The following is a 27,352-nucleotide window of genomic DNA, read 5'->3' on the forward strand; positions in this document are numbered from 1 at the left end:
GCTCAGGGCGTGCCACGACGCCGATATGGCCGCCCAGGAACGTACGGAGGCGCCTGGTCTGCTCAGTGCGAGTAGATCAGTCGAGGCAACCCGATGCACACGCACGCCTCGCCCCAGCCAACGCTCCCGACACCTCATCACCAGACGCAACGCATTCTCTGCTTCGACGATCGCTCCGATTCGAGCGCGATCCCAGCGAGATCGATCGCGTCGAAATCACCCGCGAGTTCGATTGCACGCGTGTTTCCTTCGTGCGTGGTGCCACGAGAACGACGACCAGAGATCCAGAGAACCTGGCCAAGCGTGAGTCGCGCGAATCCACAAGACCGGGCTCGAGGATGACGTCCGCTAACGGTTACGTGGATCGTCGGTGTTCCATCGGCGAGAAGGCAGACAGTCTGATATTGTGAACCATCGAGTTTCCAGCGATAGCCGGTTGATCGATGTGACGCAGTTGATGGGATAAAAGAGACGTTGAAGTTCGGTGAACGTGAGACGAGGAACAGAGAGAGGTAGTAAACCGGTTCGGTGACTGTCCGTTAATCGCAGTGCGATCCTAGTGATTCTAGCCGGTCGAACGATCGAGTGTCTTATCGATGGTTGGAAGGAATCGCGTCGGCAACACGAGCCAGCTCTATTAAGCGTTCTCCTTAGCGGAACAGGTATATCGAGCGCGATTAACGCGACGGCGATTGTTTGACGCGACAGCGAGTTCTCGACGGTGTACCTTGTGTACGTGTACGGATCGTTTGGGACACGCGCTATCACGGAAAATAGCGACGGACAGACAGAACGTGAGAACGAGAGAACGAGAGAAAGAGAGAGAGAGAGAGAGAGATAAAGTCGGATCTTTTATATAAAAAATAATTAATAATTAAACGGCAGAAGAAAAGAAGAAAAAGGAGAGCGGAAATGGCCGGCGAACTGGCTGTTACGCGCGGCAATTATGTTAAGTGGCCAATTAGCAATTAACCAAGGAGACCAGCGGAGCGGCCCCTTAATTGCGGAGAACAAGAGGACGACGAAGAAGGTGGAGACGGAGGTGGAGCGACCGAGTGAACGGGAGGAAGCGCAAGGTGCATCGTAACCATCTCACGCGCCATTTACTCTCTATTCTCGCTCTGAAATCGACCACGAGATTCGTCGAGAAGGATTCTCCGTCCGAATCCTTCGCATCGACGACGGTTCGACCGCACCGTGACGCCAAGTATCGCGTTCGAGAAGAATTCGCGAAAGAACGGAAGCAAAGATCGTGTAACGTTACCGTAAATTCGAACGATAGCGTGCCGATCAATGGGAGGAATGTTGGTAAAGGACGCAGAGAGACACTGGAAGAAGAGAGAACGGCGTACCGAGGGATAAATCGGATACAGTGAAGTGTAGGTGCCCGCGGGGATTCGGTGAAACGAAGTTCCTAACTCGAGGCGACGCCGTCACCGTCGGCAAGATTCTGTCTCCCAGGTATCGGGCGAGTCCTGGGGTGGCGACAGAGGCACCTGCAGGTGCCCGTAGCCCGAAGGAACCACCTACGTGTAACGTGATGACGGTCCATCATCATCAGAATCACCACGTGGCGGCTCGCAGCGGCGTCGCCGTGGCCAATAACGGTCTGAATCTGAGCAGGATGTCCGGCCTCGAGGCGCACAGGCTGGAGAACATCGTCGAGAGGAACGGAGTGAGCGTGGAACGTCTGTCGAATGGGCTCGACGCCAGGAACAACAATCACAGCAACAACAACGGTCTGGTGGAACGCGGCGACGCATCGACCACGATGCCGCAGAGATCGCGATTTATGATCACCGATATCCTCGGTGGCGCGTCCAGCAAGATGCACCAGGCGGGTCTGCAGACTCAAGAACCGCCCGGGAGTCCGCCCTCCACACCGAGGGACCTCAGTGTCAGGCATCAGTCGAGAACGTCCTTGAACAATAGCAACCTCGACGAAGATAGCGACGCGAGTCATCACGACGGTGCTTCCGTTACTTCTAATGGTAAGCGGTCAATTATGTCCTTATCTCGGTTTCGTCGTCGCGCGTAAATATTTCCGCGAACCAACCTTGATTAAATCGTTACGCGGAATAGCTTTGGAATCGTGTCCAGCGAAATTCGAGAGATTCGCCGCCTACGGTATACTCGACACGAGCCTCTAATCGTTGTTCGTCCACGTTGGCTAATTGGCCGGCCGATGGTAGAAGGAGACGAGAAACGGAAAAGAGAGAGGGAGGGACGGGGAGGGAGGAGGGGGTGGGGAGAAAATAAAAGAGGGAGACAGAGAGAAGCGAAGGAGGCGCGAAATTAATTTCGCCACTCGGTTTGTTCACCTGACCGCTCGCGTGGACTTTCACGAAGGTGTCAAGGACATTTATGGGGCGGACTGTCCCGACCGGATGTTCCACTCGGTGAGAGATCGTGTCGGCCGTCGGTGGTTGTGCGAGCGCACGAAACGCAACTCGGACCGTGCTTCGAGAATCGAAAGATATTTCCCGGGAGATAGAACATCCTTCTGCCAGGGTCGTCCCCTTCTCCGTCTTCGATCCGCCTCTGTCCCGACGATCGTTTAGGGATTTTAATGGTCTGGAATCGGACTTGGGCGCTCCAACGCTTTAATTACGTTACCCTCGTTTGTTTCCTTTAACTCTTGTATTCGTGAGCCGCCGCCTTCCGCCGTTTAGCACCCTCGGGGCCTCCTAGTGCCAAGTGAATTTACCGTTCTCGCTCGCACTCAGCCGATCCGTTCAGAGAGGCAAGTAGGTAAACGTTTTCTCCGCGAGACGACCGCTAGAGAGGGGACGCGCAAGAAAATCTTTTTACCGGAAAGGGAAACGCCGCGTATACGTGTACGTTCCGTGTTAAAGGAACCATTTTCCACGAGATAAATCTCCACGGTTAAATTACAATCAATTCTTAAGAGAAGAAAAAAGAGAGGGAACGGGCAGTCGGTGTCTAACGCTTCCTTCATTCATCATTTCTGACCTGTTACGGACCTATCGCGAGTTTACCTCGGTCCTATCCTTTAATTGACCGATGCTTCACGGCTATTGACCCTTAAGGATGCCGAGGCATCGGCCACTGCGTAATACGTACCTACTGCCGTGATCGATTTGCCTTTCGAAATTTCATAGAACGCCGCGGTTTTTAACGATCCAATGATTTTTCGTTTTCGGCCCTCGTCCGCTAATTAGAGGCCATCGCGGTTTTTTCGAGTTAATGGAATCCCGAATAATCGTTACCCGGTCGAAGCTTACCATTTCGACACTTCCGTCCATTATTCTACGCTCGTTCTCCTTTATAGATACTATGACGTATCTGTTTTTTATTTCCACCGATTCACCGACCCGTAACTCGAAATTACAGCCGTAATCGCGAGATCGTGTTCTCCTTTGTTTATACAAACATCGAACGCCACTTCCTCCCAGGGAGAATGTTTCGAGCCGCGTTAGCGATTAAACGTCGGGTACACGGTGATATTTCTCTAGTTACGATTATTAGAGAAAAAGGGAAGAAAAACGCTAATTACAGGCATTTGTCAGTTTCCAGCTAGCTTCGGAGCCGCATTGACAGAGGCATTGGGAGAGCACGGCTAATACCAATCATCTCGAGACGATTTCCGTCAATTTACAACCAGCTTTTTACCCTTCTCTCCGCGTTGTACATTCCCGTTTTACGTTTGCCGTCGATCGGCGCTCCACGGTACTTTCCTTCGAGGCTAAGTTCATACGCTTACATCGTAATCGGCTTATTTTGCACAAAAAGTACATTAAGAACAATTACGCGCATGACTACGGCTACGTGATTAGAGACACGGTTCCGAGCACTAATACTGCTTCTGACTGTGAGAACCGAATAGACAGTTTCTCGCAAAAACGGAAACAGCCTTTTATCCTCCTCTAAACAATTACTCTCGCTAGGTAAAATCACGGATCCCTCGTTTCTTCCCTCGACATCGATCTCTCGTCGTCTAACCGTGTTATATACTACGAGAAATTGCAAGAAATCGGGACACCTACGAATTTATCCGCCGTTTCGCGATTCCTTCGTTGGCGATCCTCGACGTGACCGAATCGCCGATAGTCGTCGTCGTTGCCGGACCCGCGTACCTGAACCGAAGCGTGCGATTCGCGATAATACAACAGCAGAGCAACCTCCGCTGTCTCGTCTACTCTAACGTACCGTACGATCGTAGATCGCGATTCGCAAAGTTGAAATATTCCTGGGAAAGCGTGTGTCGCGATAGCTGGCCGATATATCGTGGTCGACGTTTTTCTCTCGACCGAATAACGTATGCTCGGGGGCCGTTATCAGTCGCGGTTAACCTCACACGCGGCTAATCGTCGCCCCGGCGTCGACTAAAGAATTAATGAAGGCCAATTAGAAGGAGTAACGCCGTTGTAATTGCCGGTGAACATGCTTTCCGGATGATCGAACCGGTGATTATACACGATCCATCCTCTTGATCTATCAGCGCTTTCGACGCCAACATCCTTTCTTCCCATATCTTTTCTCGCCTGATCAACTTTTTCCACCCCGATCGTTTAACAGGCGCGCCGATCTTCCTACAAAACGTCGATTCGTAATTATTTCGCTTAACCCGTATATCCCTTAATAGGATTTGTTTGCCTTTTTCCTATAATTTCTTTTACTTTTTCGTTGCCTGTGTAGCTGCGCGCGAGCTAAAGAACAATACGTGCCACGTTGTTGTTTTGCCTCGGAGTATCGACGTCGTTAGGATATACATCGTGTAATAATAAACCAACTCCGGCTAAAACAATGTCAATCGTGTAAAACAGTATAAATGAAAGAACACGATCGTAAGAGGAGCAATTTTTCAGTCTCAGTCTCGAACGATTTTAATAGCGATCAACGCACAGTCGTTTAGCGTATCGGTTAGTACCGATCGTCTTGGCGAACATTCTTTTAACGATCCGTAGCGAGCAATCTACGGTTGACTCTGTATTTATAATTATTTAAAAATATATTTGACGGTTTTAACATCGAGTAATCTCGTCATTAAACTACCACACGACCAACCATCCTCAACACCTGATTCAACGAGGAAGAACGAGTATCGAGATACGTTCGCGACGATATCAAAGCAGAATTCCTCTTTAATACTGAAAAAAACCGTCGTTGTCGACGCGATGTGTTATCTCGTACAGCTGTTTTGTGTGCATATCTAATCTCGCGGGAGTAATTGTCGGTACATGCGCCGTTGTCCATCTTGCTCGTTCATTCCAATAAAGAATTAATGAAAGCCAATTAAGAAGAGTAACGCCGATGTAATTGCCGTCGGACACGCTCGCACCGCGTCGGGCTCCACAATTTTCCTCGATCAATCGTACATTTTTATACGCCTCTGCGCCTCTATTATTCTTTCCGATAGAACCTATACGATAAGACGCTGCGAAATCAAAAATCAAACTCGTATTCTCTGCAGCTTCTATGTTCGTCTTTCCTTCTAGTTCCACTTTCCTCCCTGCCACCTATTACGCGTAATTTTACTATGAAAATAGAGATAGATTCGATGGTAAATCATACCTCGTAACTCGACTTCTGTCACGTTTATGCAATTTCATAGTTTTATAAAAGCAACTAAAAAGATGGAACCTATAATTATGGTATAGTTCCACTCGATAGACATCGTAACGATCGTTGTTCCACTTTAGATATTTAAATATTTTTGCGCGTTGTGCGCCTTCCGTATATCTTTACATTTTTAATTTCCCATAAATGCATAAGCATCCGCGATCTGCTCGCGAGATATCGAGTACAGCGGTGCGTTCGATGGAATCTTCGGAGAGCGGGCAAACGCGTGAAATGCTTCGCGAAATAGAGAGTTTCTCGAGCGCGTGTACAAATCGTTTGTAATCGGCTTACAAAGCCAACATTCGTTTCTGGGACTCATTGTTGTTGGTTTCTGGCGTCGGGCCGGAAGGATCCGGGGGCCAGCCAGTTTCACGCCCTTAAAAGGGAACCGACTTTTCGCGCGCGACTAATCCGAGAACCGGAAATGATTGGCAACCGTTTAGATCTCGGCGCGGATTAGGAATTCTATGAGAGGCGTCGTAGACGCCGAGACGAAAGGCAACTTTGACTTCTTCGTTCCTCTTTGCTATTTATTTCTCTTTCTTTTTTCTTTTTTTTTTTTTTTTTTTTGCGCCCCATACGAGAACAGCCTGACAAACGAGAACCGGCTGTCACCTTTCTGACGAGACTATCTGCCCAGGATTAATCCGTGCTCCGAATAATCGAGGCCTGGTACGCGCTTCTTTATAGAAACGTCAAAGGATATCGCCATGAACATCGTAGGAACGGGCTTGAGATTTCTGAAAGAATCAAAAGGGAAAAGGGTAACCGAAGGAGCCTTTCGAATTCGATTCTCAACGATTCGAATCGAGAAGAATTAATTGCGAGAAAATGGAACGCGTAGATTTCGAGATTAGGAAAAGTTTCAGTCTGTTCCACGCAACGATTTCTTACCCGAAGAAGTGAGATTTCCTGCATCGAAGTACGTTGTGTTTGCGCATTGATGGGAAATTAAAAAATGTGTAAAGTGGTATTTTAACGGGTGGAAAGAACGTCTGACTCGATGCCGCTATTTTATTGGTTAGTTCTAGCCAAAGAAGCATAAATTCGCGTAAATATCAGTGAGAAATTCCATCTTGGAAACTAGATCGTTGGAAACTAGTTAGTCGATGCGTAAGAAACATCGTCGTGGATTCTATACTTCTCCAACTATGGTAGCACAGGCGGACGACGAATTGTCAGATTTCCTAAACATTCCTTAGCACTGAAACGCCAGTGAGCTACATTGCTGTCGTTGGGATTCGTGCGGTTGGTTTTCAACGTTCTCTTAATGAGATTCGCGATCGCAAATCCTCTTAACTAGCTTGTTCCAACGTTGACAACGCTGACCTCGCTTTGCGCTACCTTTAAACAGCCAACTTCTACATTGTTTGGTGCACTGGAAATTATACGACTGGAAGTAAAGCGATCGTCCAGACGATGCAACCTGCTAAGTAAATCATCCATAAAAAGTATAAATCGAACGAATCGAGATCGGTGAAAAGAAACGTTGCGAACACGAGGGTGCAAAGGCACCGCCGTCATGGTGCTTGAACTTTGAAGGACGCGAGCGGGAACGTTGATCGCGAGAGGGGTAAGGTTAAACTGTCGTCGCATCGTACAAGCATAACGACTTCGAGGAACGTCATTGTACACGAACATCTCGCCAACTTAATCGGGTCAGGTGTATTGTTTCAAACGGCTGACTTCGCAAGCGCTCGAATAATTAATCATGCTCGCTTAATCTAGGATCGGCCACTTTGTAAACACTGGACGCTTTCCACGTGTTGCGAATTAACCGTACCGATAGTCCAGCCTGATTACATATCTCGCGATATTTCTATGTATCGTGAAAACTCTATAACGCTATGATCATTTTTCAACCCAAGAGTTTATTTACTATCGGGCGAATCGCTAAACGGTGTGCCTTCCTTTCCTCGACACCTTACAGAAATTTCTAACTACCTCTTCCGGTAATTTTCGGCTCCTCCATTCTCTGACGGGCTTATTATTAACTCAATAACGAGGAACAGCCATTCTCGAACCGAGCGGAGCTCGGCGCCGCAAGAAAAAAGAAAAAAAAAAGAAAGAGAAAAGAACGCCCCATTCGTCGACGTCACCGAGGTTAATTGGCACCGGTATCTCGGTTTGCCGAAATTTCCTTCCACGTATTACGCCCAATGCAGTCGCAATTAACACGCGAGTATAGTCACGAACGTAACACACCCACACAACCACTGTCGCCAATGTGTACCACTGACTACGTACAGGAAGGTAGGAAGGTGGACACGTGTACACGAACCCCCTAGAGCAACGTTGACGACTGCTAGGAGGCCACTTGGCGAGTCGCTAACACGACTTTTGCGTGACCAGGAGGCCGGCCTTGATATCACAAGGACCGAGTTTCGGCGTGGCAGGAACGAGCAACGAGTGTCTACGTGCTGCCATTTCAGCGACCAACTTTCCATTATTCCACCTGTACTTTGCCTTACGAATTTTTACACGCTAACACCTTCTAGGGATCGCCGCAACCGCGTCCCCGATGCTCCCCTTCTGTTTCTTCGACGTCCACGCTTCGACTCTTCTAGCTCGAGTCTCTGTTACGATTAAACGAACGATCCAAATTTTAGGAAGATCAAGTTCCTACCGGTTTTAGGTCAACGCACGTAGAACGTTCGATTTTTCGATACAAGTAAATCCGATTTGAAGTTGAAACGAGTCGCAACTATGTACTTTCCCGTCGGCCACTCGCAATTAAGGTAACCTGCTCGTTGCTCTGTACTTTGTTCCGCTCGCAACTCTGCGGACCCGGTGTCCCCGTTTCACCCTCCATCTTGTTCCTGCCTTTTCATCGTCCACGGCCTCGTGTATCGCAAACGATGTTTCTCCGGCGATGGAATTAATTTGCCCCTGGCCTGTTCCGGGGACTGCGTTCGAAAACCTCGTCGATCGAATCGTCGACGTTACATCGACGTTCGAAACGATAATATCGCCGGTCCGTAACGAATAAGAGAAAATATGTGCGGTCGACGAAACTGCGTAAAACTTCTCCGGTGTCCTAGCTAATTACCTCGGAACGATCGCATGGTGCAGTAGTCGTATTCCTATTCACCGGTCACGCGGAATGCACCGATGAAATTCGAGAAACGCGTTCGTTATGGACCCCGCGAAACCTTAGGCTCGCATAATTCGATCTGACAGTAACTCCCGATTGCATTTTTCCCTATAATGTTTCCACGCTGCGACAGATCGTTCTGCGAGCCGACACTCGACACCTCGCCGTCCTTATTCCACCGCTGAGATCCCTTTAAAAACGAGCGCGAGGCTTCGCGCGAACAAAATTGTTCGTCAAACGATAAAAGAAGACGAGAGGCGTTCCTAGATTTATTTTCCACCGTGTCGACCATGTTTACCATGGCAATTAAAAATTCGACTATGTACGTTAGGATACTAATTCGACACCAGCATCGGCGTAATTTGTTTTTCAAATTCTCGCCCTGACGATTTATCCCCGCCGGGGTGACTGCAAATAGAGTGGGCAGGCAATAAAACGTTAACCCTATAACATTATCTCCGGTGTTCTCTACCCCCAAAGGTGGTGACACGGTAACACAATACACAAGAGGGGTCAAATTCTACCCCCGTCGGGAACCACCACCCTCGTACACGATACGAAAGAGGGTGCGTACAGGGCAAAGTAAGAAAGGAGGTGTGTGACTCGAATGGAGAAAGCTAAATTCCTACGCTAAATTCCCGGAATCTCTCTGCTCCATTTTTATCAAATATCCTCCTCACGACCTGTTAATTGCCAATGACTGAACTTTAACCGAATATTGTACGGCCAACTAAACGATTTGCACATGTACGAACGATTATACGTGTAGGAAGAATAAACGACGAGATCGTAACGTGAAAATTCGACGTGCTGGCAGAACTCGGTATAGCTTCGAGTTAACCTGGACAGATCGTAAAAGCAGCGATAATAAAAGTTTCGCAAACCGTTGCTCCGCGTTGCTTTATGACTGGCGGAGATAGCTGGAAAGAAAGACGAGGAACAAAGCGGAGAAAAGAGGGCGGACGTATGGGGGGCGGCACGGAAGGGTGGAAAGTCCTCCATTGTGCGCCGGTAGCTACGATTTCATTTGCTTATTGCTTTATTTCGTCGCGGGCTGAGCCGCGCGGCTAACTAGTCCGCAGGTGTGCGTTTTTACCCGCAAAGCTGGCGCAATGCCGTTAACATTCGCGGAATGTGGATGTAAACCGCACGTAACAGTGCGCGATAAAAACCGCCACGCGGCAGAGGCTGCGATCGTCGCCTTCGATCAGAAACGCTTAACTCGTCTCTTTCACGCTTTTATTTTAGTAATATCGATGCATAACGTAGTTCGTAGATTTTAATTGCTACGCGATGATACGTCTAGTATTTGTCTTAATTTGTACTTTGCAGTATCGTTGTCTCGATAGTTGGTCTTTGATCTATCTTTGAAATAAATTCTTTTTTTGCCATATCCAGGCGGAATACAATTTTACAATTTTTAATTTACTATACAACGGTCTAATTAATAGATCGTTATCGAATCCCAATACCAAAGTCGTTGAACGATCGACACCTCCTAAATTTTTGTACGAATTCGAGCATATAATCTATATTAATGCAGACTAATCTATCCGACAAATAATCGGCAATTCCAAGACCAAAGTCGGAAATGTGAAATTGCTGAACGTAACCTACAAAGTCTCACGGTAGACGGATTTAATCGATCGCGGTGGATCGGTGAAAAATACGCGTGGTTGGCCTCTCAGGGCGACGTAATCGGCCGCCCGAGTATGTCCGTTCCGCCGTAATCGTCTGTACATCCTGCAGGTGTCGCGTTTCGTTGTAAACCGGACAAACAGTACTTCGCATGGACTTAAACGAAGACGATACCTGGTCAACGACGTGGACGCGACCGTGCTGGCACTAATTACGGCAGCGAATAATTGCTCGATAAACATCCTGTTAATCTCACTTTTATGTTCCATACATTGTACGGCGTCGGCGTGCTGATGTAGCACGCGAGGGCCTCGATTTCCCTCTCTGTTTTTCGCACACGAAACACGACAATTTTCATTGGCGCATACACGCCGTGTATCCGGTACACCGGCATGTTTTTTTATGTCCGTTGCGACAATTACCTGTACAAACTTAATTAAAGTAACGCGATTCTACGACGGCCGTGTAATCTTCCTCTTGTCTTTACGGAAAAGAGGGACAGACCGCTAAGTAACATTTTCGAGAGTTTCGACGCTGCGATCCATTAATTTCGAAGCGAACTTACGCGATGAAAAATTGACTTAAACAGCGAGGAGGATAACATTTTCGTGGCAAACATGTCGCTAAATAATCTCGAGAGTTTCGTCGCTTAGATTTCAAATTCGTACGACGAAAACAATAAAGTTTATGGAGAACGTGTGCTAGGTGGACAGCGCGAGATGTATGTTGTTTGTTGGAAAGTCGCGAAGAAGACGGTGGCCGGTTCTCGAGGAAAAAGTGGATGAAACTCGGAGCATCTTGTAACAGAAAGAGGTGGTGGAAAAGTCAAAAGAATACTGTCACCGGAGAAAGGAAGAAAAATGAGTACTTTGGAACGGTTGCGGAGTCGGTGTACACTCGTGCTTCCATGGTAGAAAAGAGTCTCTTCATTTTTCATCGAATTAAACCGATGGTTGATCAGAGGAGGAGAAAGAAGAGGAGGAAGATAAAAGGATAAGCAGTAAAGATATCTTTCAACGTCCGGCTTGACGTTGATCGTTTTCATTTCGAGAAGTTGTCGTCGTTTCGATCGCGATCGTACATCGCAGAAAACGTTTTTGCGAATCCCCTTCGAGAGCATCGGCTCCTATTACCGGTCGAGGCAAAGTGAAACATACTTACAAAGCGGAGAACAGGCTCGTAAAGACGAGCCAACACACGGACAAAGCTTGCAAGTACGTGCTGTGGGAGTAAGCGGTGGAAGAAACGTAGTAGCAGAAGCGCTTTTACGCGGAAACGAGAAGAAGAGAAAGGAGCGGAATACGATGGTGACGAAGGAGGCGAAAAGGAACGACCGTGTGTTTCGCGATAGTTCTCGAGTTACTTCAAACTGTGTACACGAGAGGATAGCAGAGGGGCTGAAAAAGTTCCAGCCCAACATCTCGGAAGTGTGTAAAAAAGAGAACTGCGTTGGTTGAGACCCGGGCTCTAAGTGTATCACATAGTAAATTTAGTTTTCCAACCTCCGTTTTATCGTCTTCCCTCTTTTTCCCTTTCTCTCGAATCTCGCGAGTCGACCTCGAGCTGCAGTCTACGATGAAATTCCTCCACGAGCTTTTCCTCGGGGATCGTCGGCCATGTTTCCCAACATGGCGGACCAGTCCTGGATCCGTTCGAGCGAATCTGGCCGATCAAACGGAGGCTAAGAGCCACGCTTTCGTTCGAGTTAACTCAATCCACTGGCTCTCTACCATCCCACTTTTCCCTCCCTCTCTTTCTCTGTCCCTTTCGCGCCTGCACTTCTCTCTTCCTAGTCCTCCCCACCCCACCAGTCTCTCTTTCTTCTTTTCGTTTCTCCACATCCTTTCCCCTACTGCAGCCCTTCGGTGCTGTTTCTTCCGCACCACCCACGACCGTTCCAATCGATGAGCTCGCGACAACAGTCCTTTAGATACTTTTAGAAGCCCGCAGAACATCTCCCGTGGGGTTGCAGCCGGCTGATCGGTCCCCTGACGGGATTCCCCCGAACTTCGCCAACCGATCCTTCGCTTCTGCACCGGAACGTACGCTCTTCCGACCGTAATCCCGTCTATCGAGCTGCATTTTCGTATCAACCTGTCAAAGCATCCACGAACGACGGACAACGATCGCCTTTCATCGCTAAAAACGTCTGCCGGAAGACGTAGGCGATCACCGAACCAGCGAAACAATTTTTCCATTCGCCGTAGATTCGCGTTTATCTCGATCGAGTTAATATCGCTTGATACGCGTTTTCCTGCGATCGAGACGGGCGAATTGCGTCTCCCGGACGATGAGAAAAATAGAGGAGCAGCGTTAACGAGATTCGAGGGAGAGACGAATCGAGAGGAGGGGGTGTTGCGTGGTTCGCGTCAGATTTGATCCGGGAAACGAGCGTGTGTGCGTGGAGAAGCGCAACTTGCCGACGTGTATCGAGTGTAATCGGTTTCCTCGGGGAATCCCACCCTCTCCGTGGGTGCCAGCGAACCGGGGGGATAATTTGCGGCGTCTCGACGCGGCTGCGTGGTCCAATCCGCGATACCAGCCAATCGGCTCACGGCTGCGCGGACTCGAACGGAGAACAAAAGGATCTCTGCCGATAGAGAGAGAGGCGGCCGTGATCGCCATGCAGGGACCAGCAAAAACGCCAGCTACGTATATACGGAGCGCACCACGGCATCGATTACTTCCCCTACGGGTTGCAATAAAGCCTCTTCGAACTCCGACCTGACAAACTTCCACGGCCCGGCTCATGGAATCTCCACGTTTACTCTCTTCCCAGATACGAGTTCATCTCTGATTGCGTGTAATTAGGATTTTAGAATGGATGGTAGGCGTTCCTACTAGTTCCTACAGCATTTCGAAATAACTTAGGATAATGAAACATTTCGTAGATTCTGTATCGTGAAAGTTAATGCGTTGTGAAAGTTAGATTATAAGAAACTGAATTTTTAATCGTCCAGACGGAATATCTTCAATTTAGAAAATAACAAAAGAATCTTGCTGTTCGATTAATAATATACAGGGTGGTATGTAATAACTACGTGTGATCGATTCTATCGGAACAAACATAAAAATTGATATCCGAAAATGTCGATCGACCGTGTATCGCGTACTTAAACGAAATATTGATTTTGTTCGCTGCCTTTTTCCATTATAACCGTAAGCGAATATTTGAATTGAAATACAATTTTAACCGTTGATACGGAAAGCATGTATTTCTATGTATTAATATAAAAAAAAACGAGCAATAAACAACATTAAACATATAGAAACAGCGAAGTTGTCATTTGCTTCCTCCGTCCTTAGCCTAACTGACAGAAAGCTGACTCGTTCGGAGTGCAAGAAAACGAGAATACAGAAGATAATGTCGTTCGAGTAAGAAGAAAGGATATAGACCTTTCACTCGATAAATAGAAAGCATCTAGTTTTTAACGTGGCTAATCAATTAAGTAACGAACCGCTTGATTCGCCGCGAGACTTAATCGAACATTGTCGGGGTTTCAGGTGGCAAGGAGGACGATCCAAAGAGTTCCTCGTCCAGCACGCTCAGCTCGGCGCAGAGCAAGAAACAGCGAAAGGCGCGCACGGCTTTCACGGATCATCAGCTTCAAACTCTGGAGAAGAGTTTCGAGCGACAAAAGTATCTGAGCGTGCAAGACAGGATGGAACTGGCGGCAAAGTTGCAGTTGACCGACACCCAAGTGAAGACGTGGTACCAAAATAGAAGGTAGGATTACCACTCGCAAAAATGTATCGTTCGTTTGACAGATTACAGCTGTCTAGGATGAGAATGGCGGTGGATAATCTTCGGAAGCGGTAAACAACCCCCTGTGACGTGATAACGCTGTACGAGGATATAATGGAAAATATCATTCTTCTTCCTTTAGAATCGTGCGATACGAAACAAGCCTCCGCCGAGTCTAAATTGGTTAATAATAAACTGCCTCGCGTAATAATATACCGCGCGAAACAATTAGAGAATCATTGCTGTGAAAGGTTTTTATCGCATCGAGCGAAGAAATCTTGATCGATTGACGCGTTATGCCTAGCTATAACATCGTAACTACTGGATTGTGAATATTTATGCAAATTCATAAGCCATCGGAATCTAGATAGTGATTTATTTCTTTCACTAGATGATATAACGAATATTCTGCTTTGAATGTTACAAAATTTCGTATCATTCGCGCGATAATACGCATTTCTATGTTCCCTATAAATACAAATTCACGATGATAAGCATCGTTGACTTTAAGAAGATCGTCGAAGAAACGTACAATGACACGAAGAATAGGTAGAAAAATCGACATGACGCGAAGAACGACACGCCAACTGTTTCGAGTAGATCGGACTTGGATAACCTCGGACGAGAGCGAGCTTCGTCGAGTTCTAAAGAGAAGGCAAGCAGATAGAGGAGGATGTTGTGGTTCCGACGTTTTAATAAACTACCAAGATCCTATTGGCACGTAACAAAGAAACGCGCGAATCACGACCGTGTTCGATACGTGATGAACGAAGAAACCGGACAGACAATGGAGAATTTACTTTATAAAACGTTTAAAGGAGCAAAGTAAGAAGCGGGCGAAGAAGACGATCGATCGAGGGGTGGTTCGACACTTTCGTTACTCTGTGCATGTCAATCGGAGGATGCTCCTCATCAAGGCATCTCGGAATGAGTAGCATAGCGGCGAGGCCTTTCGTGACAACCCGTATCGAATCCGTAAATGGAAATCGCGGCGGCCAACAAAGGCGCTGTTTACGTGGTTAAACGCAAGGATCACCGGCCATACGGACGTTTCTGCTCCAATATTTCGAAAGTCATGTAGCTCTTCTGGCGAGCTTCGCGAACGTCGATAATCGTAGCAGCGTGAACGATCCTTTAAAAAACAGCGACTCTTGGGAACCGTGGCTTTTTACCGCGAAAGAGTGATACATTTCGGGCACTTGACAAAAATGAAATTCACCACCTAAGTCGTTGCTCACGAATCTCACGGATCTCACGAATCGACCAAAATACCGTTTCGGTAATTCAACTTTGATACATTGGAGAATTTAAGTCTCGGATGAAAATTTGGAAATTTCAGACGCTCGGAGATTTAGAAATTTTCGAATCTTAAAAAGAAAAAATAGTTGCAAGACTCGAACGTTTGGAAATTTAAGAGTTCAAATGTTCAGAGATTCAAAAAAGTTCCATTACTCGAGAATCTAATATTAAACGGAGGAAGAAGAATCGGAACAACGAGGGTATAGGCCAATACATGTAATCGAAGGTTCGATTTTCGAATCCTCGGCGGCATCCTTTGTATTCGAACAACGTTTCTACCGAGTCATTCAGTGGCGCCTGCAATTTCGTCCTGTCGATACTTCGCGGTCCTATCTTTCCTCGATCATCACGCTCGTTAGTCACGAGAATCCGGTATTTAAGATCGAGCGAGGAAAATTAAATTCGTAGGCTTCGTATTGTCTTTCGCAGCAATCCGTCCACGCTGTGATCGCTTTTCAACCGACTGCAAACGGGCTCCGAAAATAATTTCCATCCGACAAACTATTCGGTTGAAACTTCTTTGGACCAGTAAATAATCCTTCCAGAGTCTAACGGCGTTCTCAACGGTGGAAGAAGAATTTCTAATCAAAGCGAATTCAATTAAACTCGACGGTGCTTGCATTTTAAAACGAAGCCATTGAAACGAACGTGCCTCGAGGATCCGCTCTTTTTGTCCTGCAGTTGTTTGAGCGCGTTCAAAGACCTCCAAATTTATAGAAAATGTGAATTTCAAAGCGCCCGTGGTTAATGCACAAAGGAATATTCAAAGAGCCGAGAGAACGCGAAAGCTCGAGCCCGGGGTGTCACGCGACGAACAAATCAGTTGCCTGGACGTTTAAGGGTTGAAAGTTGCCTGAATCATCGCCTCGTCTGAATACACGTTTCGTTTATCACGAACAAAATTTCTTTCCAATGACTTTCTGTCCTCGAAATGGCTTCACGCCAATTTCCACCCCGTCGTTAGTTCCCGGTGGCTCGGTGCCCTCCGAGGGTGATTAGCTTCGAAACACCCACAACTCGTGACTACGCGACTTCTGTGGCCGTTTAGTTTGGACAAGCGGCCCATCGAGCTCAAAGAAAGCGAATCGTTAATGAGAATCTCCGAGGCTCGTGATGGTTCGCGTATAGCGGCGAACAAAAAGCGAAGAACGCGGGACAAGGGGGGCAAATCTTAGACTCTAAACCGTGCCATTAGACTGTCAATTACGAGGCGACCGAACGCCGTAATCACAGACGTGCACGCTGTCAGCTATTGCATCGACCTGTATTTCGGTGTCCATTCAGTCTCTCGGATCTAATTGCGGCCAGCCTGAAATCGTTTCCCATCTTGTGAGCAAACTGGCCGCGTATTACGCGTCTATCCGGCAACCTGACAATTTGTTAAGAATCGTTGCCACTTGGCGAGAGAAGCCGTGAGAAGACACGGCGATCTACGACGTTCAAGATACTTAAGTGTAACTTTCGTTTAATTATATACATATACGTACATGTATGACACAGAAATATATTCACGAATGATCGAAAAGGATTAATTAACGGAGGAGAAGAAGGACGATGATGATACGCGTGCCATGATTATCGCCGGTATGGATGAAAGAACGAAAGGCTGGTAAGAGGGCGCAAAAAGCCGGGAAAATTAGTGACGCTTCTGTCAGCCGGCTTCTTAAGTGCCCGCTTAAACTTTTGTTGCTCGGTGTACGCGGCCGCAGTGACTCGGCGCCTTTTCGCGGAGGCGCCGACCACACCTCGGGCGCCACCTAGACGCATTTCGGATCCCTTTTTCTCGGCTAAACTATCACCTTCGAAAGGTGGCAAACGATTTTTCAACGCGATTACTACCTTCAGCCGTCTCTTCGTATACGCGTACCTGCGTTTTCAGTTAATTTCTACTGGAAAACGAGCGGTGATCGACGATTAATTAACTGCGCGACTGTGCAGCAATTGGCAGATCGTTCGTAACGAGATCGAGAAAGAACGAGAAGAAGAAAAAGAAACGAGGCAAAACGGAACAGGTCGTTGCCGGTAATGAATGCTCGACTCGACCGGTATTTACCCCGTTCTTGAATCTACGGTAGCAGGATCGCCGTCTAAAACCGTGGTCGAGTCGCGGTGATTTTCTCGCGGTGGACGTATTTTCCGCGAAATCGATCGTGGCCCGGCAGCTTCGGTTAAATTGCCTCGTCGAGTCCCGATAAGCGATACGCTCGCCACTTTTTCTTCGCTGGATGCCGGCCATACGCAACGGCGAAGTTGGTTATTTAGAAGTCATTAGGACTCGTTACGTTACTCACCGCGCACAGTCCCTACTTATCGGCTAATTACGTACACAGCCGTACACGGGTCGGTGCATCGGTGGATCCATAAGTGGCGCGCACACACGCCGTACGGCCGATCGTTGGCGCGCTTTCGGTCTTTAGCGTCCCCTCGGCACACTTACCTCCGCGTTCAGAAACTGCATTCTAATGAAACGCCACAAGACCCGCTCGCTCGCTCGCTCGTTTATGTAATTCGCGACGCGCATCGAGATTTATGTATTCGGACACGTAGATTTATGTATCCGCGGCGGATTTATGCGCTCGTGGTTGGATTTATCGCTACAAATCCACTACGGAAGCCCTGCTACTTTAATTAGTTCGAATCGCGGCCTTAACCCTCCTCGATGACGTTTACCCTTCTTAGCGGAAAATTCTATTCGCATCGACGCAACGTTACGTCTATCCGGATTAGTTGTAATCTAATCGTTTCCAAATCGATGGACATGGAACGCTTTGACGTTCTTGTTACGTGGAATTGAGAACACCAGAGGTAGGAAATATTCCATGAACGTGTAGATTCGATCGTGGAGGATTCGAAGTTGCAGCATGACGCGCAGGTAAAAGAGGGTGGTGCACGGGTAACGATTTCGAAAAACTGTAAGCCGAGCTGGAAAGCAGCACCGAGCCACCGCGTAATACTCTAGAATTACGAGTCACGTCCCGAGGGTAGTATTCCCTCGCACGCACACGAATCTGCCGCGCTGCCGAATCCGCCGAAGCTGAGACTTTGCCTTTACGGTAGACGGTACGCGCGTACGCGCAGAACGTCATCTCAGACAATAAAGTTTCGACCACATCTACGATAAAAGCAGATATCTTCGAATTTATCGTTTTTTTTTTTTTTCAAAAAATAGAAAAGTCCAAATTTTTCTCACTCAAAATAGTTGCTCGTTGAAGTATTCGTGCATTGACAGAAATCTCTCGCGAACGCGTTACGCGAGATATGATGTCAACGGAGATGCAAGGGAATCTGCAAATGTAAGTTTTCGAGTTATTGTCGATGTAATTACGGCGGTCGTGGCTCGTTACGGTGGTAATGAAATTTATAAACGGTTTATCATCGTCGCTTTTCTCAGCCGCTGTATCGTACCGTTTGAGAAACATGCTTTACAGAGAGAAGAACGACGAAGAAGAATCTCAAGTGGAAAAGAATTCCGTTGCGTTAAGAGAGACGAAACTATCGCGCGTTAAATGAAAATACGAGCAAGTGAAAACGTCACGAGCGAGCAGGATCATGGCGAGAGGGAGGCAAGAGTCCTTCACACGGTTTTGCGCTCGTTATATGCCATCAACGCTAAACACCATCAACCATGAACACGCTATAATATTTTACTACATGGCTATCTAGAAGTAATACCTCATACACACATTGGATAAGAAGCAAGAGTGATACGCGTATAACGGGCCGCGCAATAGAGATGCCGGTACGATAATAAGATACCGATAAGTCAAGAGGAAATTAAAAATTGCCCTCCAACACGCTACGCGTTTACGTCTATCCAAGAGTTCGATTCTACGCTTTAAGACTAATTACGTGTTTATTCTCTTACCTTTTGGTCGGACAAGGAGGGGATTATCGACCATCTTCCATCTTCCAGCGAAACATTGAACGTTTGACGCTAAATTTAGATGTAAAACTAAAACAGTGAGTCACGTACTTGAGAACATTACGCTAACGAAGTATGGTATATAATGGTCGTTAAAACGAAACGAAACAGAACGGTATAGAATTTTACGACGTACAAAACTAATAACGCGACGATGTTAGTGCCCAGCTGGTTAAGTTACGACTAAACGACTCGTCCAAGGACTCGAAACGAATCGAAATTTGTTTTTCCTTTGTCCTCCAGTTATTCAACGAAACGACAAGGAATATCGTTCGAACGTCTATGTATCGCGCGTATATGAATATTTCGTTTTATCTATATAAACGGTAAATACAACGTTTCATCGTTTAATATTTTTTCCTTGTAGCCGGCGTCTCGTTCCGATCGTACCGTTACACCGTCCGTGTTTCGAATTAACGAACCAATTATTCAACGTGCCGCAAACAAGGGTACACGGAAAAGGACACGATCAACGAAGAGAAAGTTCTCGTAAATATAGCAATTACCTAAAGCGTCGGATCGAGGCGCTGCTAAACACGAACAGGCTCACCCGAGGCGATCTGTTAATTAGAGACGCGCGCAAAACATTTCCATTGAAACGGTAAATTAGGTGCAAATTTAACCGCGGGACCGGCTGAAAGAAACACGAGGAGAAATGCAACGAAGAAACAGCAGTTTTTTCTCTCGTTTCTTTTTCTCTCTTCTCTCCTCTTTTCTCGAAGCCACGGCGCCGTAACAGCATGGCGACATCGCTAACGCGTCGTGATACATCGCAATCGTGAGAATCCGGCTTCGTTGTTTCTTGAGGCTTCTCGACACCAGCCGGAAGAACACACGAGCTTCCCACGCCTCTAGCAAACCGCTTTATAACGGATCGTCTTGATTTCTCGGCTAGTCAAATGCACTGGTTTCGAGGCGATCTTTTGCCGAGGCAACCAGCCATCCACGGTCGGCGTGATTGAAGAAAAATTCGTGTCACGAAACCACCGAGCACCGACACGATTTCAAGTACGGAATGGGCGGTGGCCGAGGAATTTCGCGAAATAGCTAGAAAAACGAGGCTAACCGGCCGGTACCCGATAACCGAGGGGAGTTTGCGGTGTAACGATATATTTGCATGCGCGTTTGTTCGCCTATATGGTACCTGTAACGTTCCAGCTAAGTTTTCCATCTAAAAATACTAAATAGCACGGCAATCTTGCCTGAGAAAGCGTGTCTCGTACAATTCTATCGTTATTTTCTCGGCTCGTTACAACCTACCCTTTAGGCGGTCATTTTTTCTCTCCCTCTCTCTTTCTCTCTTTTTCTAAACTTCGTACACTTCTAAAGGGTGAACACGACTCGATAATAGCGACGATCGAGCGTTGCAGAACGTAAACGCGTTTCGTAATGGCAAATGCTAATTCGAGTTCTTCTCCTTTTATCCCTTTGTATCGCGAATGAAAATTGATACGTATATTACAGCCGTCTATCCGGTGGAACATGTGTTCCATAGTCAGTCGAGCAAATAATAATTTGAAAATATGTCGCCCTATTCTTTGCCTCCGTTCTCTGTCTGTCGCCATTATTATCGCAAACCGAGCCGACAGCTTGGTTGCATTAGTGTCGCGAGGACTCGTAACCACAAAACCACCGACCAGTCCCAAACACCATTATAAATGCATTAACTCTCTCCCTTGGCTTTATCCTCCCCCCCTCCTCCCCTCCCCCACACACCTTTTAAACGCGCGTCGTTCGCGTAATTCTTTATTCGTCGCATTGTTACGAGTCGCGCGTTATCGAAGAAAAAATAGCAAGACATTTGCCGATTGAATCTCTGGAAGAGTCTGAAAAGATGCAACGATCGGAGAAACGTTTGACAGAGTCACCGAAGGAACCCTGATGGTTGGGGTATCCTTCGTCTCCGAAAAGTCGACGATCATTAAGCCCGATGGAAGCGATCGTTACACTTTTCTTAACACTTCCCTCGGACCTCTCTCCCCAGTTTACCCTTGGTTTTATTCGAGGCAAGACGCGAAGGCAGCTCGCGGGAACCTTTCGAGAACGATAAATCAATGACTCTTGCTCTTTCCGCAGCTACTTCCGACCCTTGGCCTGTCTCGCTCGCTCTCGCGGTTATTCAACCGCCGCTACAAAGAGCAGGCACAGCAATTAAGGGTGTTTTAGAGTGGCTGCACTCGAAAATGACCGGCCACCCCTAGCGGCGGTATTAAAAAACATTACTCATCATATAATCGCACGAGTGGTTTTCATTGCAACTTGTCGTCTCCGTTCTTCAGCCCGTAACTCACCCTCTTCTCTCGGTTACACGGCAGCCTTCTCTGTTTCTCTCTTCCTCTCTGCCGTTTCGTTCTCTCGTGCCTGTGCATCGGCCGGTCTCCTTTTCGCCAGCATGCCAGCGGAAAAATGAGAAATGATCGTGGCTCGATTCGGGCAGGGCCCTGTTTAAAATTCATGAACGATTTTACTGCTACCTCCCCTATCGTCGAGCGTCACAAAAGGCCGAAAGCTAGGGGGCATATCGAGAGAGAGAGTGGCCCACATTTTCGAGCGATGCACACAACGCGTGCAGAGTAAGAGAGACAAGTCGTGGACGGGAGGGGCGGCGAACAGGGAGGCATGCACCCCACGAAATATATTAATTGTCGAATTTTCCGTGCGAGCTGCATATCCGTTAGAGCCGCTTTGTCCCTTGCCAGCCACGGATCTCCTGATTATTAATTACCCTGACAACGAACTTCGTCCCCCTGCTCGCCCCCTCTCGCCTGGCCTCCCGTGAAATTCGCGGCCTCGTTTCGAAGGCACAACGTTTTTCCTCTGCTATTTTTTTTCATTTTTTTAATTTTTATCCCGTGCCGCCGGTTTTTATGGAAAAACGTAACGAATGTCCCCGTCGACCGTTGGGGGGCTCGTTAATTATCGTCCCGAATTCCGCAGCTAGCGGATCGTCGGCTTTTAATTGAGAGGGTAGCGGACCACCGAGCTGATTTATCGTCGTAGATAATCGTGACGTTTGACGGCGCAACGTCGAGCCGGTCGAGATTGCCCGAAATTCTATTCCCGAATTCGCGATTCGATGCTGCCAAGTTTTCTAATTATCTCGCGGTAATTACCTCGAACGGGTCGATCGATCCTCGATTACTGGAGCATGAATCCATATTTAAACGGGAATCGATTACGCGTATAACTGCTGTTAATTATTATAACCAGCATGCACGGCCAAATTATTTTTGCATCGATGAAAAATTGTTTTATCAACCGTTCGCGTGCACCAAATTATACGCATAGATACTCGTCTGTACTTTGCTCGTGTTCCGCTAATTTTTCCAACATTGTCGACTAACAACGTTGATCTTCGTTTTCGCCTACGACGCGCTGCTACGTCGGGGACATTTTACCATCGTGTACGCCACCGCGCGTGTATAGTCCACCAGACAATGAGACGTAACATTATGTTTACAGTAATAACAAACGAGTAATACGCTGCAACTCGAGCGAGAGAGCTAAATCACCACGTGTCGGTTCAGACGCGAGACTATAATTTTCCACTCCGCTCTTTGATAATTACGCGCGATGCAACGAGTTGCGTAATTGGTTCAATCGGTGCACTGCTATCATCGTCGCAAGCCTCACGGACGCGTTTCGCCCTTTTCGTTTATCCCGCATTTCCATAATAACGCTGGTGAAAAGCGTATAGCACGAAATCGCGCCCCTCCTTTTCTTTCCTTTTTCTTTTTTCTTTTTTTTTCTTCCAAGTTCATAGTCGGAAACATTTCCCTATCTTTAACCGGGATCGAACGAATGCTACCCTTTTATTTTACAAATGATCGCAATTTTCCTCGAGTCATCGTGCTGGTCTCGCGACTCACGACTGCGTACACACGTATCGCGGGATCGTTCATTGTTTTTTTCACCCCACGCGATAGTTCACTCTCTAACCTCTCCGTGCACTTTGCCTTTATCGGGCCGTGCGCGTTGTCCATCGGCTGGTAACCCGTGGAAAAGACACACCGACACATCTCCAGGCACGTCCAAAGGCGCTTTAACGTTCACAACCACGGCGTAGGAAGTTGCGCGCGTGGCATGATACGCGATGATTAGGCGGTGAAACTCCACGGGCTATTTGTTAGTATAATAAGCTCGCCAACAGTGTGGCCAACGTAACCACTCGACGGCACGCCATCCCGTTTTAGCGTAATTGTCCCAGATCGAGATTTACATACGCGGACAGAGATTGGGAGGCGATCGAATCAACCGGGGAACAGTTAGGGGTGAATTCGAAGAAATCGTAAAAAAACCACGAAGAATTTTTCCCCTGTAAATGCCTTTGAATATCGTTGAGGCGTTGACTTGTCAAGCGGTAGCTACGAACGATCAACGACAAAATTCCTGACCATTCGCGAATAAATTGCAAGAGGCACGCCGATAAAATATAAACGTCGTACAGAGCGGCGAGGAATCGTACGATCGAAATTAAGTTCCTCCCTGTATTCTCTTTGCAGAACGAAGTGGAAGAGGCAGACGATCGTGGGCTTCGAAATAATGGCGGAGAACAATTTCGCGGTGGCGGCTTTCCAGCAGCTGTACGGAAGCGGAGCGGCAGCGGTTCCTGCGCATCCTGCTGCAGGACGATACTGGCCGTATCCTAGTGCACACGCGTTACCAACCAACGGTCTCTTCTACCAGCAAGCGTCAGCGGCTGTCACCCTGCAGAAACCCCTTCCCTACAGACTGTATCCTCCGACGATGATCCTGGCAGGGCCTAGCAATCCCCTTGGATCTCTGACAGCCAGCTCCAGCCTGTCGAATCTTAGCAACTATTACAGAGACAGTCCAGAGATGCCGGATGGAAGAGACAGAGAGAACATGGAGAGATCGTCCAGGCAGAGGGACAGAAGCAAAAGTCCCGTGCTCAGCGACAGATCGCCATTGATGAAAGAGGAAAGACTGTACGCGCCAACGATGGTGCAAGCCGGTTCGAGTAACAACCTTGGAACTCTCACGGCGAGTTCCAGCCTCTCGAACCTCAGCAACTATTACAGAGACAGTCCGGAAGCGGTGGACGGACGAGAAAGGGAGAACATGAACAGAGCATCGAGACAGAGGGACAGGAGCAAGAGTCCCGCGTTGAGGGAAAGATCTCCTATATGCAAAGACGATAGACTCTATCCACCTACGATGCTTCAGGCAGGGCCTAGTAATACCATTGGATCATTGACGGCGAATTCGGGTCTGTCGAGTTTGGGCAGCTACTACAGAGATAGTCCCGACATGATCGAGGGAAGGGAGAGAGAACACTTGAGAGCGATCAGACAGAGGGATAGGAGCAGCAGTCGTTCGCCGAAAAGAGAAGACAGTCCTCAGAGTATAAGAGCGGACAGCGACGATGAAAGTATACACGATATCTAGGGTATAGATGCCGAAGGAAGGTTCGACGACCTAAGAGAACCATTAGGAAGCAGCTACGTCGAGATCGAGGAGGATCGATCAGGCTCTTTCCAAGAGGAGGACGATTAATCCTCTGGAAAGGTTGGCGCGTTCGACGCAGAGATTCAACTTCCACGAACTTGCGATATTTAACGCGGATACGAGCTTTATCGACAACGCGTTTCAGTCTCTCGCGTCAGACCAACTGAACGCGAGGTCGAACGTCTATCGAGAGGCAAAGCGGAGAGAAGCGATCGAGTTAATAGACCAACGCACGTTGGTTTATAGCAGTTACTCGAATCCTTACTACGTTACGTAAGCAAGAACGCGCATATAAAAAATTTTCTCGCCGGTTCGGTGTCCAATGGAACTGGCAATGAATTTCGTGAGGTGGAACACAGGAAGTGACATGGCACGGGACGTCCGGGATTTCCTAGATAATGAGAATGAGCAGAGGAAGCGTTATGTGGTTAACCAAAGTTTCGCGATTGGAACATTTAGCGAACCAACGGTACGCTGAAACACAGTATTCATACTCGATGTAATAATCGTTATACCGGTAGATCGGAAGAGAGCGAATCGACTAATCGACGATGTCTCGACAGATTTATCGTAACGCTCGCACGGTTCGTCGATCGTGTGTGCCTGTCTGTATATCCATGAGTGTATGTGTGTGTGTGTGTGCATGTACGAATGCGCGTGTGGACGTAAACGCCAAAAGGAAACGGTTGTTAATTGGTAGAAACGTCGTTGAACGACGCGAGGCGGCTACTTTTCGCGGTGTAAATAAAAACTGTTCACCTGTCTGGGAAAGGGGAAGGATAAAGAATAGGTTAGAGAGCCGGCTAGACCTACCATCGAGAACGACTGGAGTCGCGCCAGGAAACGAGCCAATCGCGCACGAACGCGAATCTACAATTAATATGACATTAGGGGGACCTGCCTGCGGGGGAAGAAATCCGAAATGACACGAAATTACACGCGGTCGCTGAACAAAAAAAAAAAAGAAAAAAAAAAGAAAAGAAAGGAAAAAAGGACGGTCGGAAAAGAAGAAGACGCCGGAGAATTTCGGTATATACATAGCGTTGAGGGACCGCTGGGCTGTTCGAACAATCAAACAGCGTTTCTCGCCACGCGACATTTTTGCTCACCGTTGGTTCGTTTGCGAAACGCCAACAGAAAATTGGCCGATTGATATCGGCGCGGCTCCTCGATTCTACCACGCGACGAGCTCGCGGCGTAGGGAATAAATTCCCGTTGTAAATACGATTAGAACTCGATCGGCGCGATTCGCCGCGACGCATCGTCCATATAATTTCACCGACAACTGTTGTAAATAGCTACGTTCGAGGATGAAATCGTATGTAAGTCGAATAGTAGGCCGGTTGGACGAGTCGAAATCGCAGATACTTGTAAGGCGTAAGTCGAAGCCAACCGTGATAACAAGGTATTCCGAAGTATTTTTCAGATTCCAGTATACGTAGAAGAACGCGCGGGACGTGTTTGAACCGTCGGAAGGTGTCGTATCGTTTAGAATCGTTTGATGGTCGCGTGGAGCGTTCAGAGATACGCGATACGTGGAAAGATGTTTCAGACGGCTGGTTGAATAGGGGGAAAAGATCAAGTTCGACGGTGCAGACACGGTTGTTGCGTGTTCAGCGATGAAATACCAGTATTACGAATGCATAAAATTAGGCTGTACGATGGCGAGAACAGCTGTTGTACGAAGTAAAGGAACACTTTAAAGGAATGACGACGTTTGTTGTAAATCCGACGAGACGCGATCGGAGAGTCTCACGGTATCGTGTGACTTAACGTTAAGTAATGCAGCAAGAAGTACATAGTATAAATCATGCTTTGTAAAATAATGTCTGTATAGCGAGAATTATTATATGGAAAATATATTATACTAAATTTAACGCTCAGCCTCTCTTACTTCTCTCTCATCTTTCTATTAAACGGAATATCCTATCCTTTCGCTGGTAATAAGTTCGTTAGTATTCATAAGGTTATAGATGTTATCGAGGCGAGCAATGTAGCAAGAAACATTTTGATTGCCTGTCCGCGCGACCAACCACTCGTAACTCGGAGATTTAGCGAATTTCATTATTTCCAGCATTATCTTGCACAGCGGCTGGTATAGAATTTAATTGAATTCTCGAATTAGCACTTTCTTCTTAGTTCGCGAAACTTAACGACGAGCCGGAAGCGATCGTAGATTACAATTAAAATTAACTGGATCGTTAGACGAAAACGAAAGGAAGAAGGTGTGTCTGTTTTATCCTTTCTTTCTTTCCGCGAGTAAATCGCCATAATCAAACTATCGTTTGCAAGTTGCAATCCTTCGGGGTTCGCCTATCGATCGCTACTTCCCACGGGTAACGCGCTCAGAGCAGATTCACCTTTAAACGAAAGACTTAAGCCCTTCGAGCAGTTTTTCACGCGACGATGAATATTTCAAGACGTTTACGATCGGGTTAATGCCTACACAGAGATCGCGTCCACCTCCTGCTTGCTTATTTGCATTCCCATTTGCATACGCACTTACGTAAATTGTTTGATCGCGTTTCGCATCTTACGGCTAAACAAGCAAACGACCCAACGACGTATCGATAATCGCGATAGTTAAATAACGTAACCCAAT

The 27,352-nt window shown here is 47.3% G+C and overlaps 1 protein-coding gene across 1 annotated transcript; it reads left to right on the forward strand.

The window, feature by feature from the left end:
- LOC100651071 (homeobox protein B-H2) lies at positions 1-26,627 on the forward strand. The gene is made up of 3 exons (XM_003394228.4): positions 1-1,991; positions 13,820-14,042; positions 23,784-26,627. Exons 1-3 carry the CDS (start codon positions 1,541-1,543, stop codon positions 24,688-24,690), a joined length of 1,581 nt encoding a protein of 526 aa, XP_003394276.2. The 5' UTR covers positions 1-1,540; the 3' UTR covers positions 24,691-26,627.
- The last annotated feature ends 725 nt before the right edge of the window (positions 26,628-27,352 follow it).

This window comes from Bombus terrestris, chromosome 3 (assembly GCF_910591885.1).
Source record: "Bombus terrestris chromosome 3, iyBomTerr1.2, whole genome shotgun sequence".
In the NCBI taxonomy this organism is placed as follows: Eukaryota; Metazoa; Arthropoda; class Insecta; order Hymenoptera; family Apidae; genus Bombus; species Bombus terrestris.

Excerpts from the sequence above, each read along its gene's own strand:
- LOC100651071 (XM_003394228.4), top strand. The coding sequence starts at position 1,541 with ATGACGGTCCATCATCATCAGAATCACCACGTGGCGGCTCGCAGCGGC. Across the intron at positions 1,992-13,819 it reads TGCTTCCGTTACTTCTAATG|GTGGCAAGGAGGACGATCCA; the intron begins GTAAGCGGTCAA and ends TCGGGGTTTCAG. Across the intron at positions 14,043-23,783 it reads ACGTGGTACCAAAATAGAAG|AACGAAGTGGAAGAGGCAGA; the intron begins GTAGGATTACCA and ends TTCTCTTTGCAG.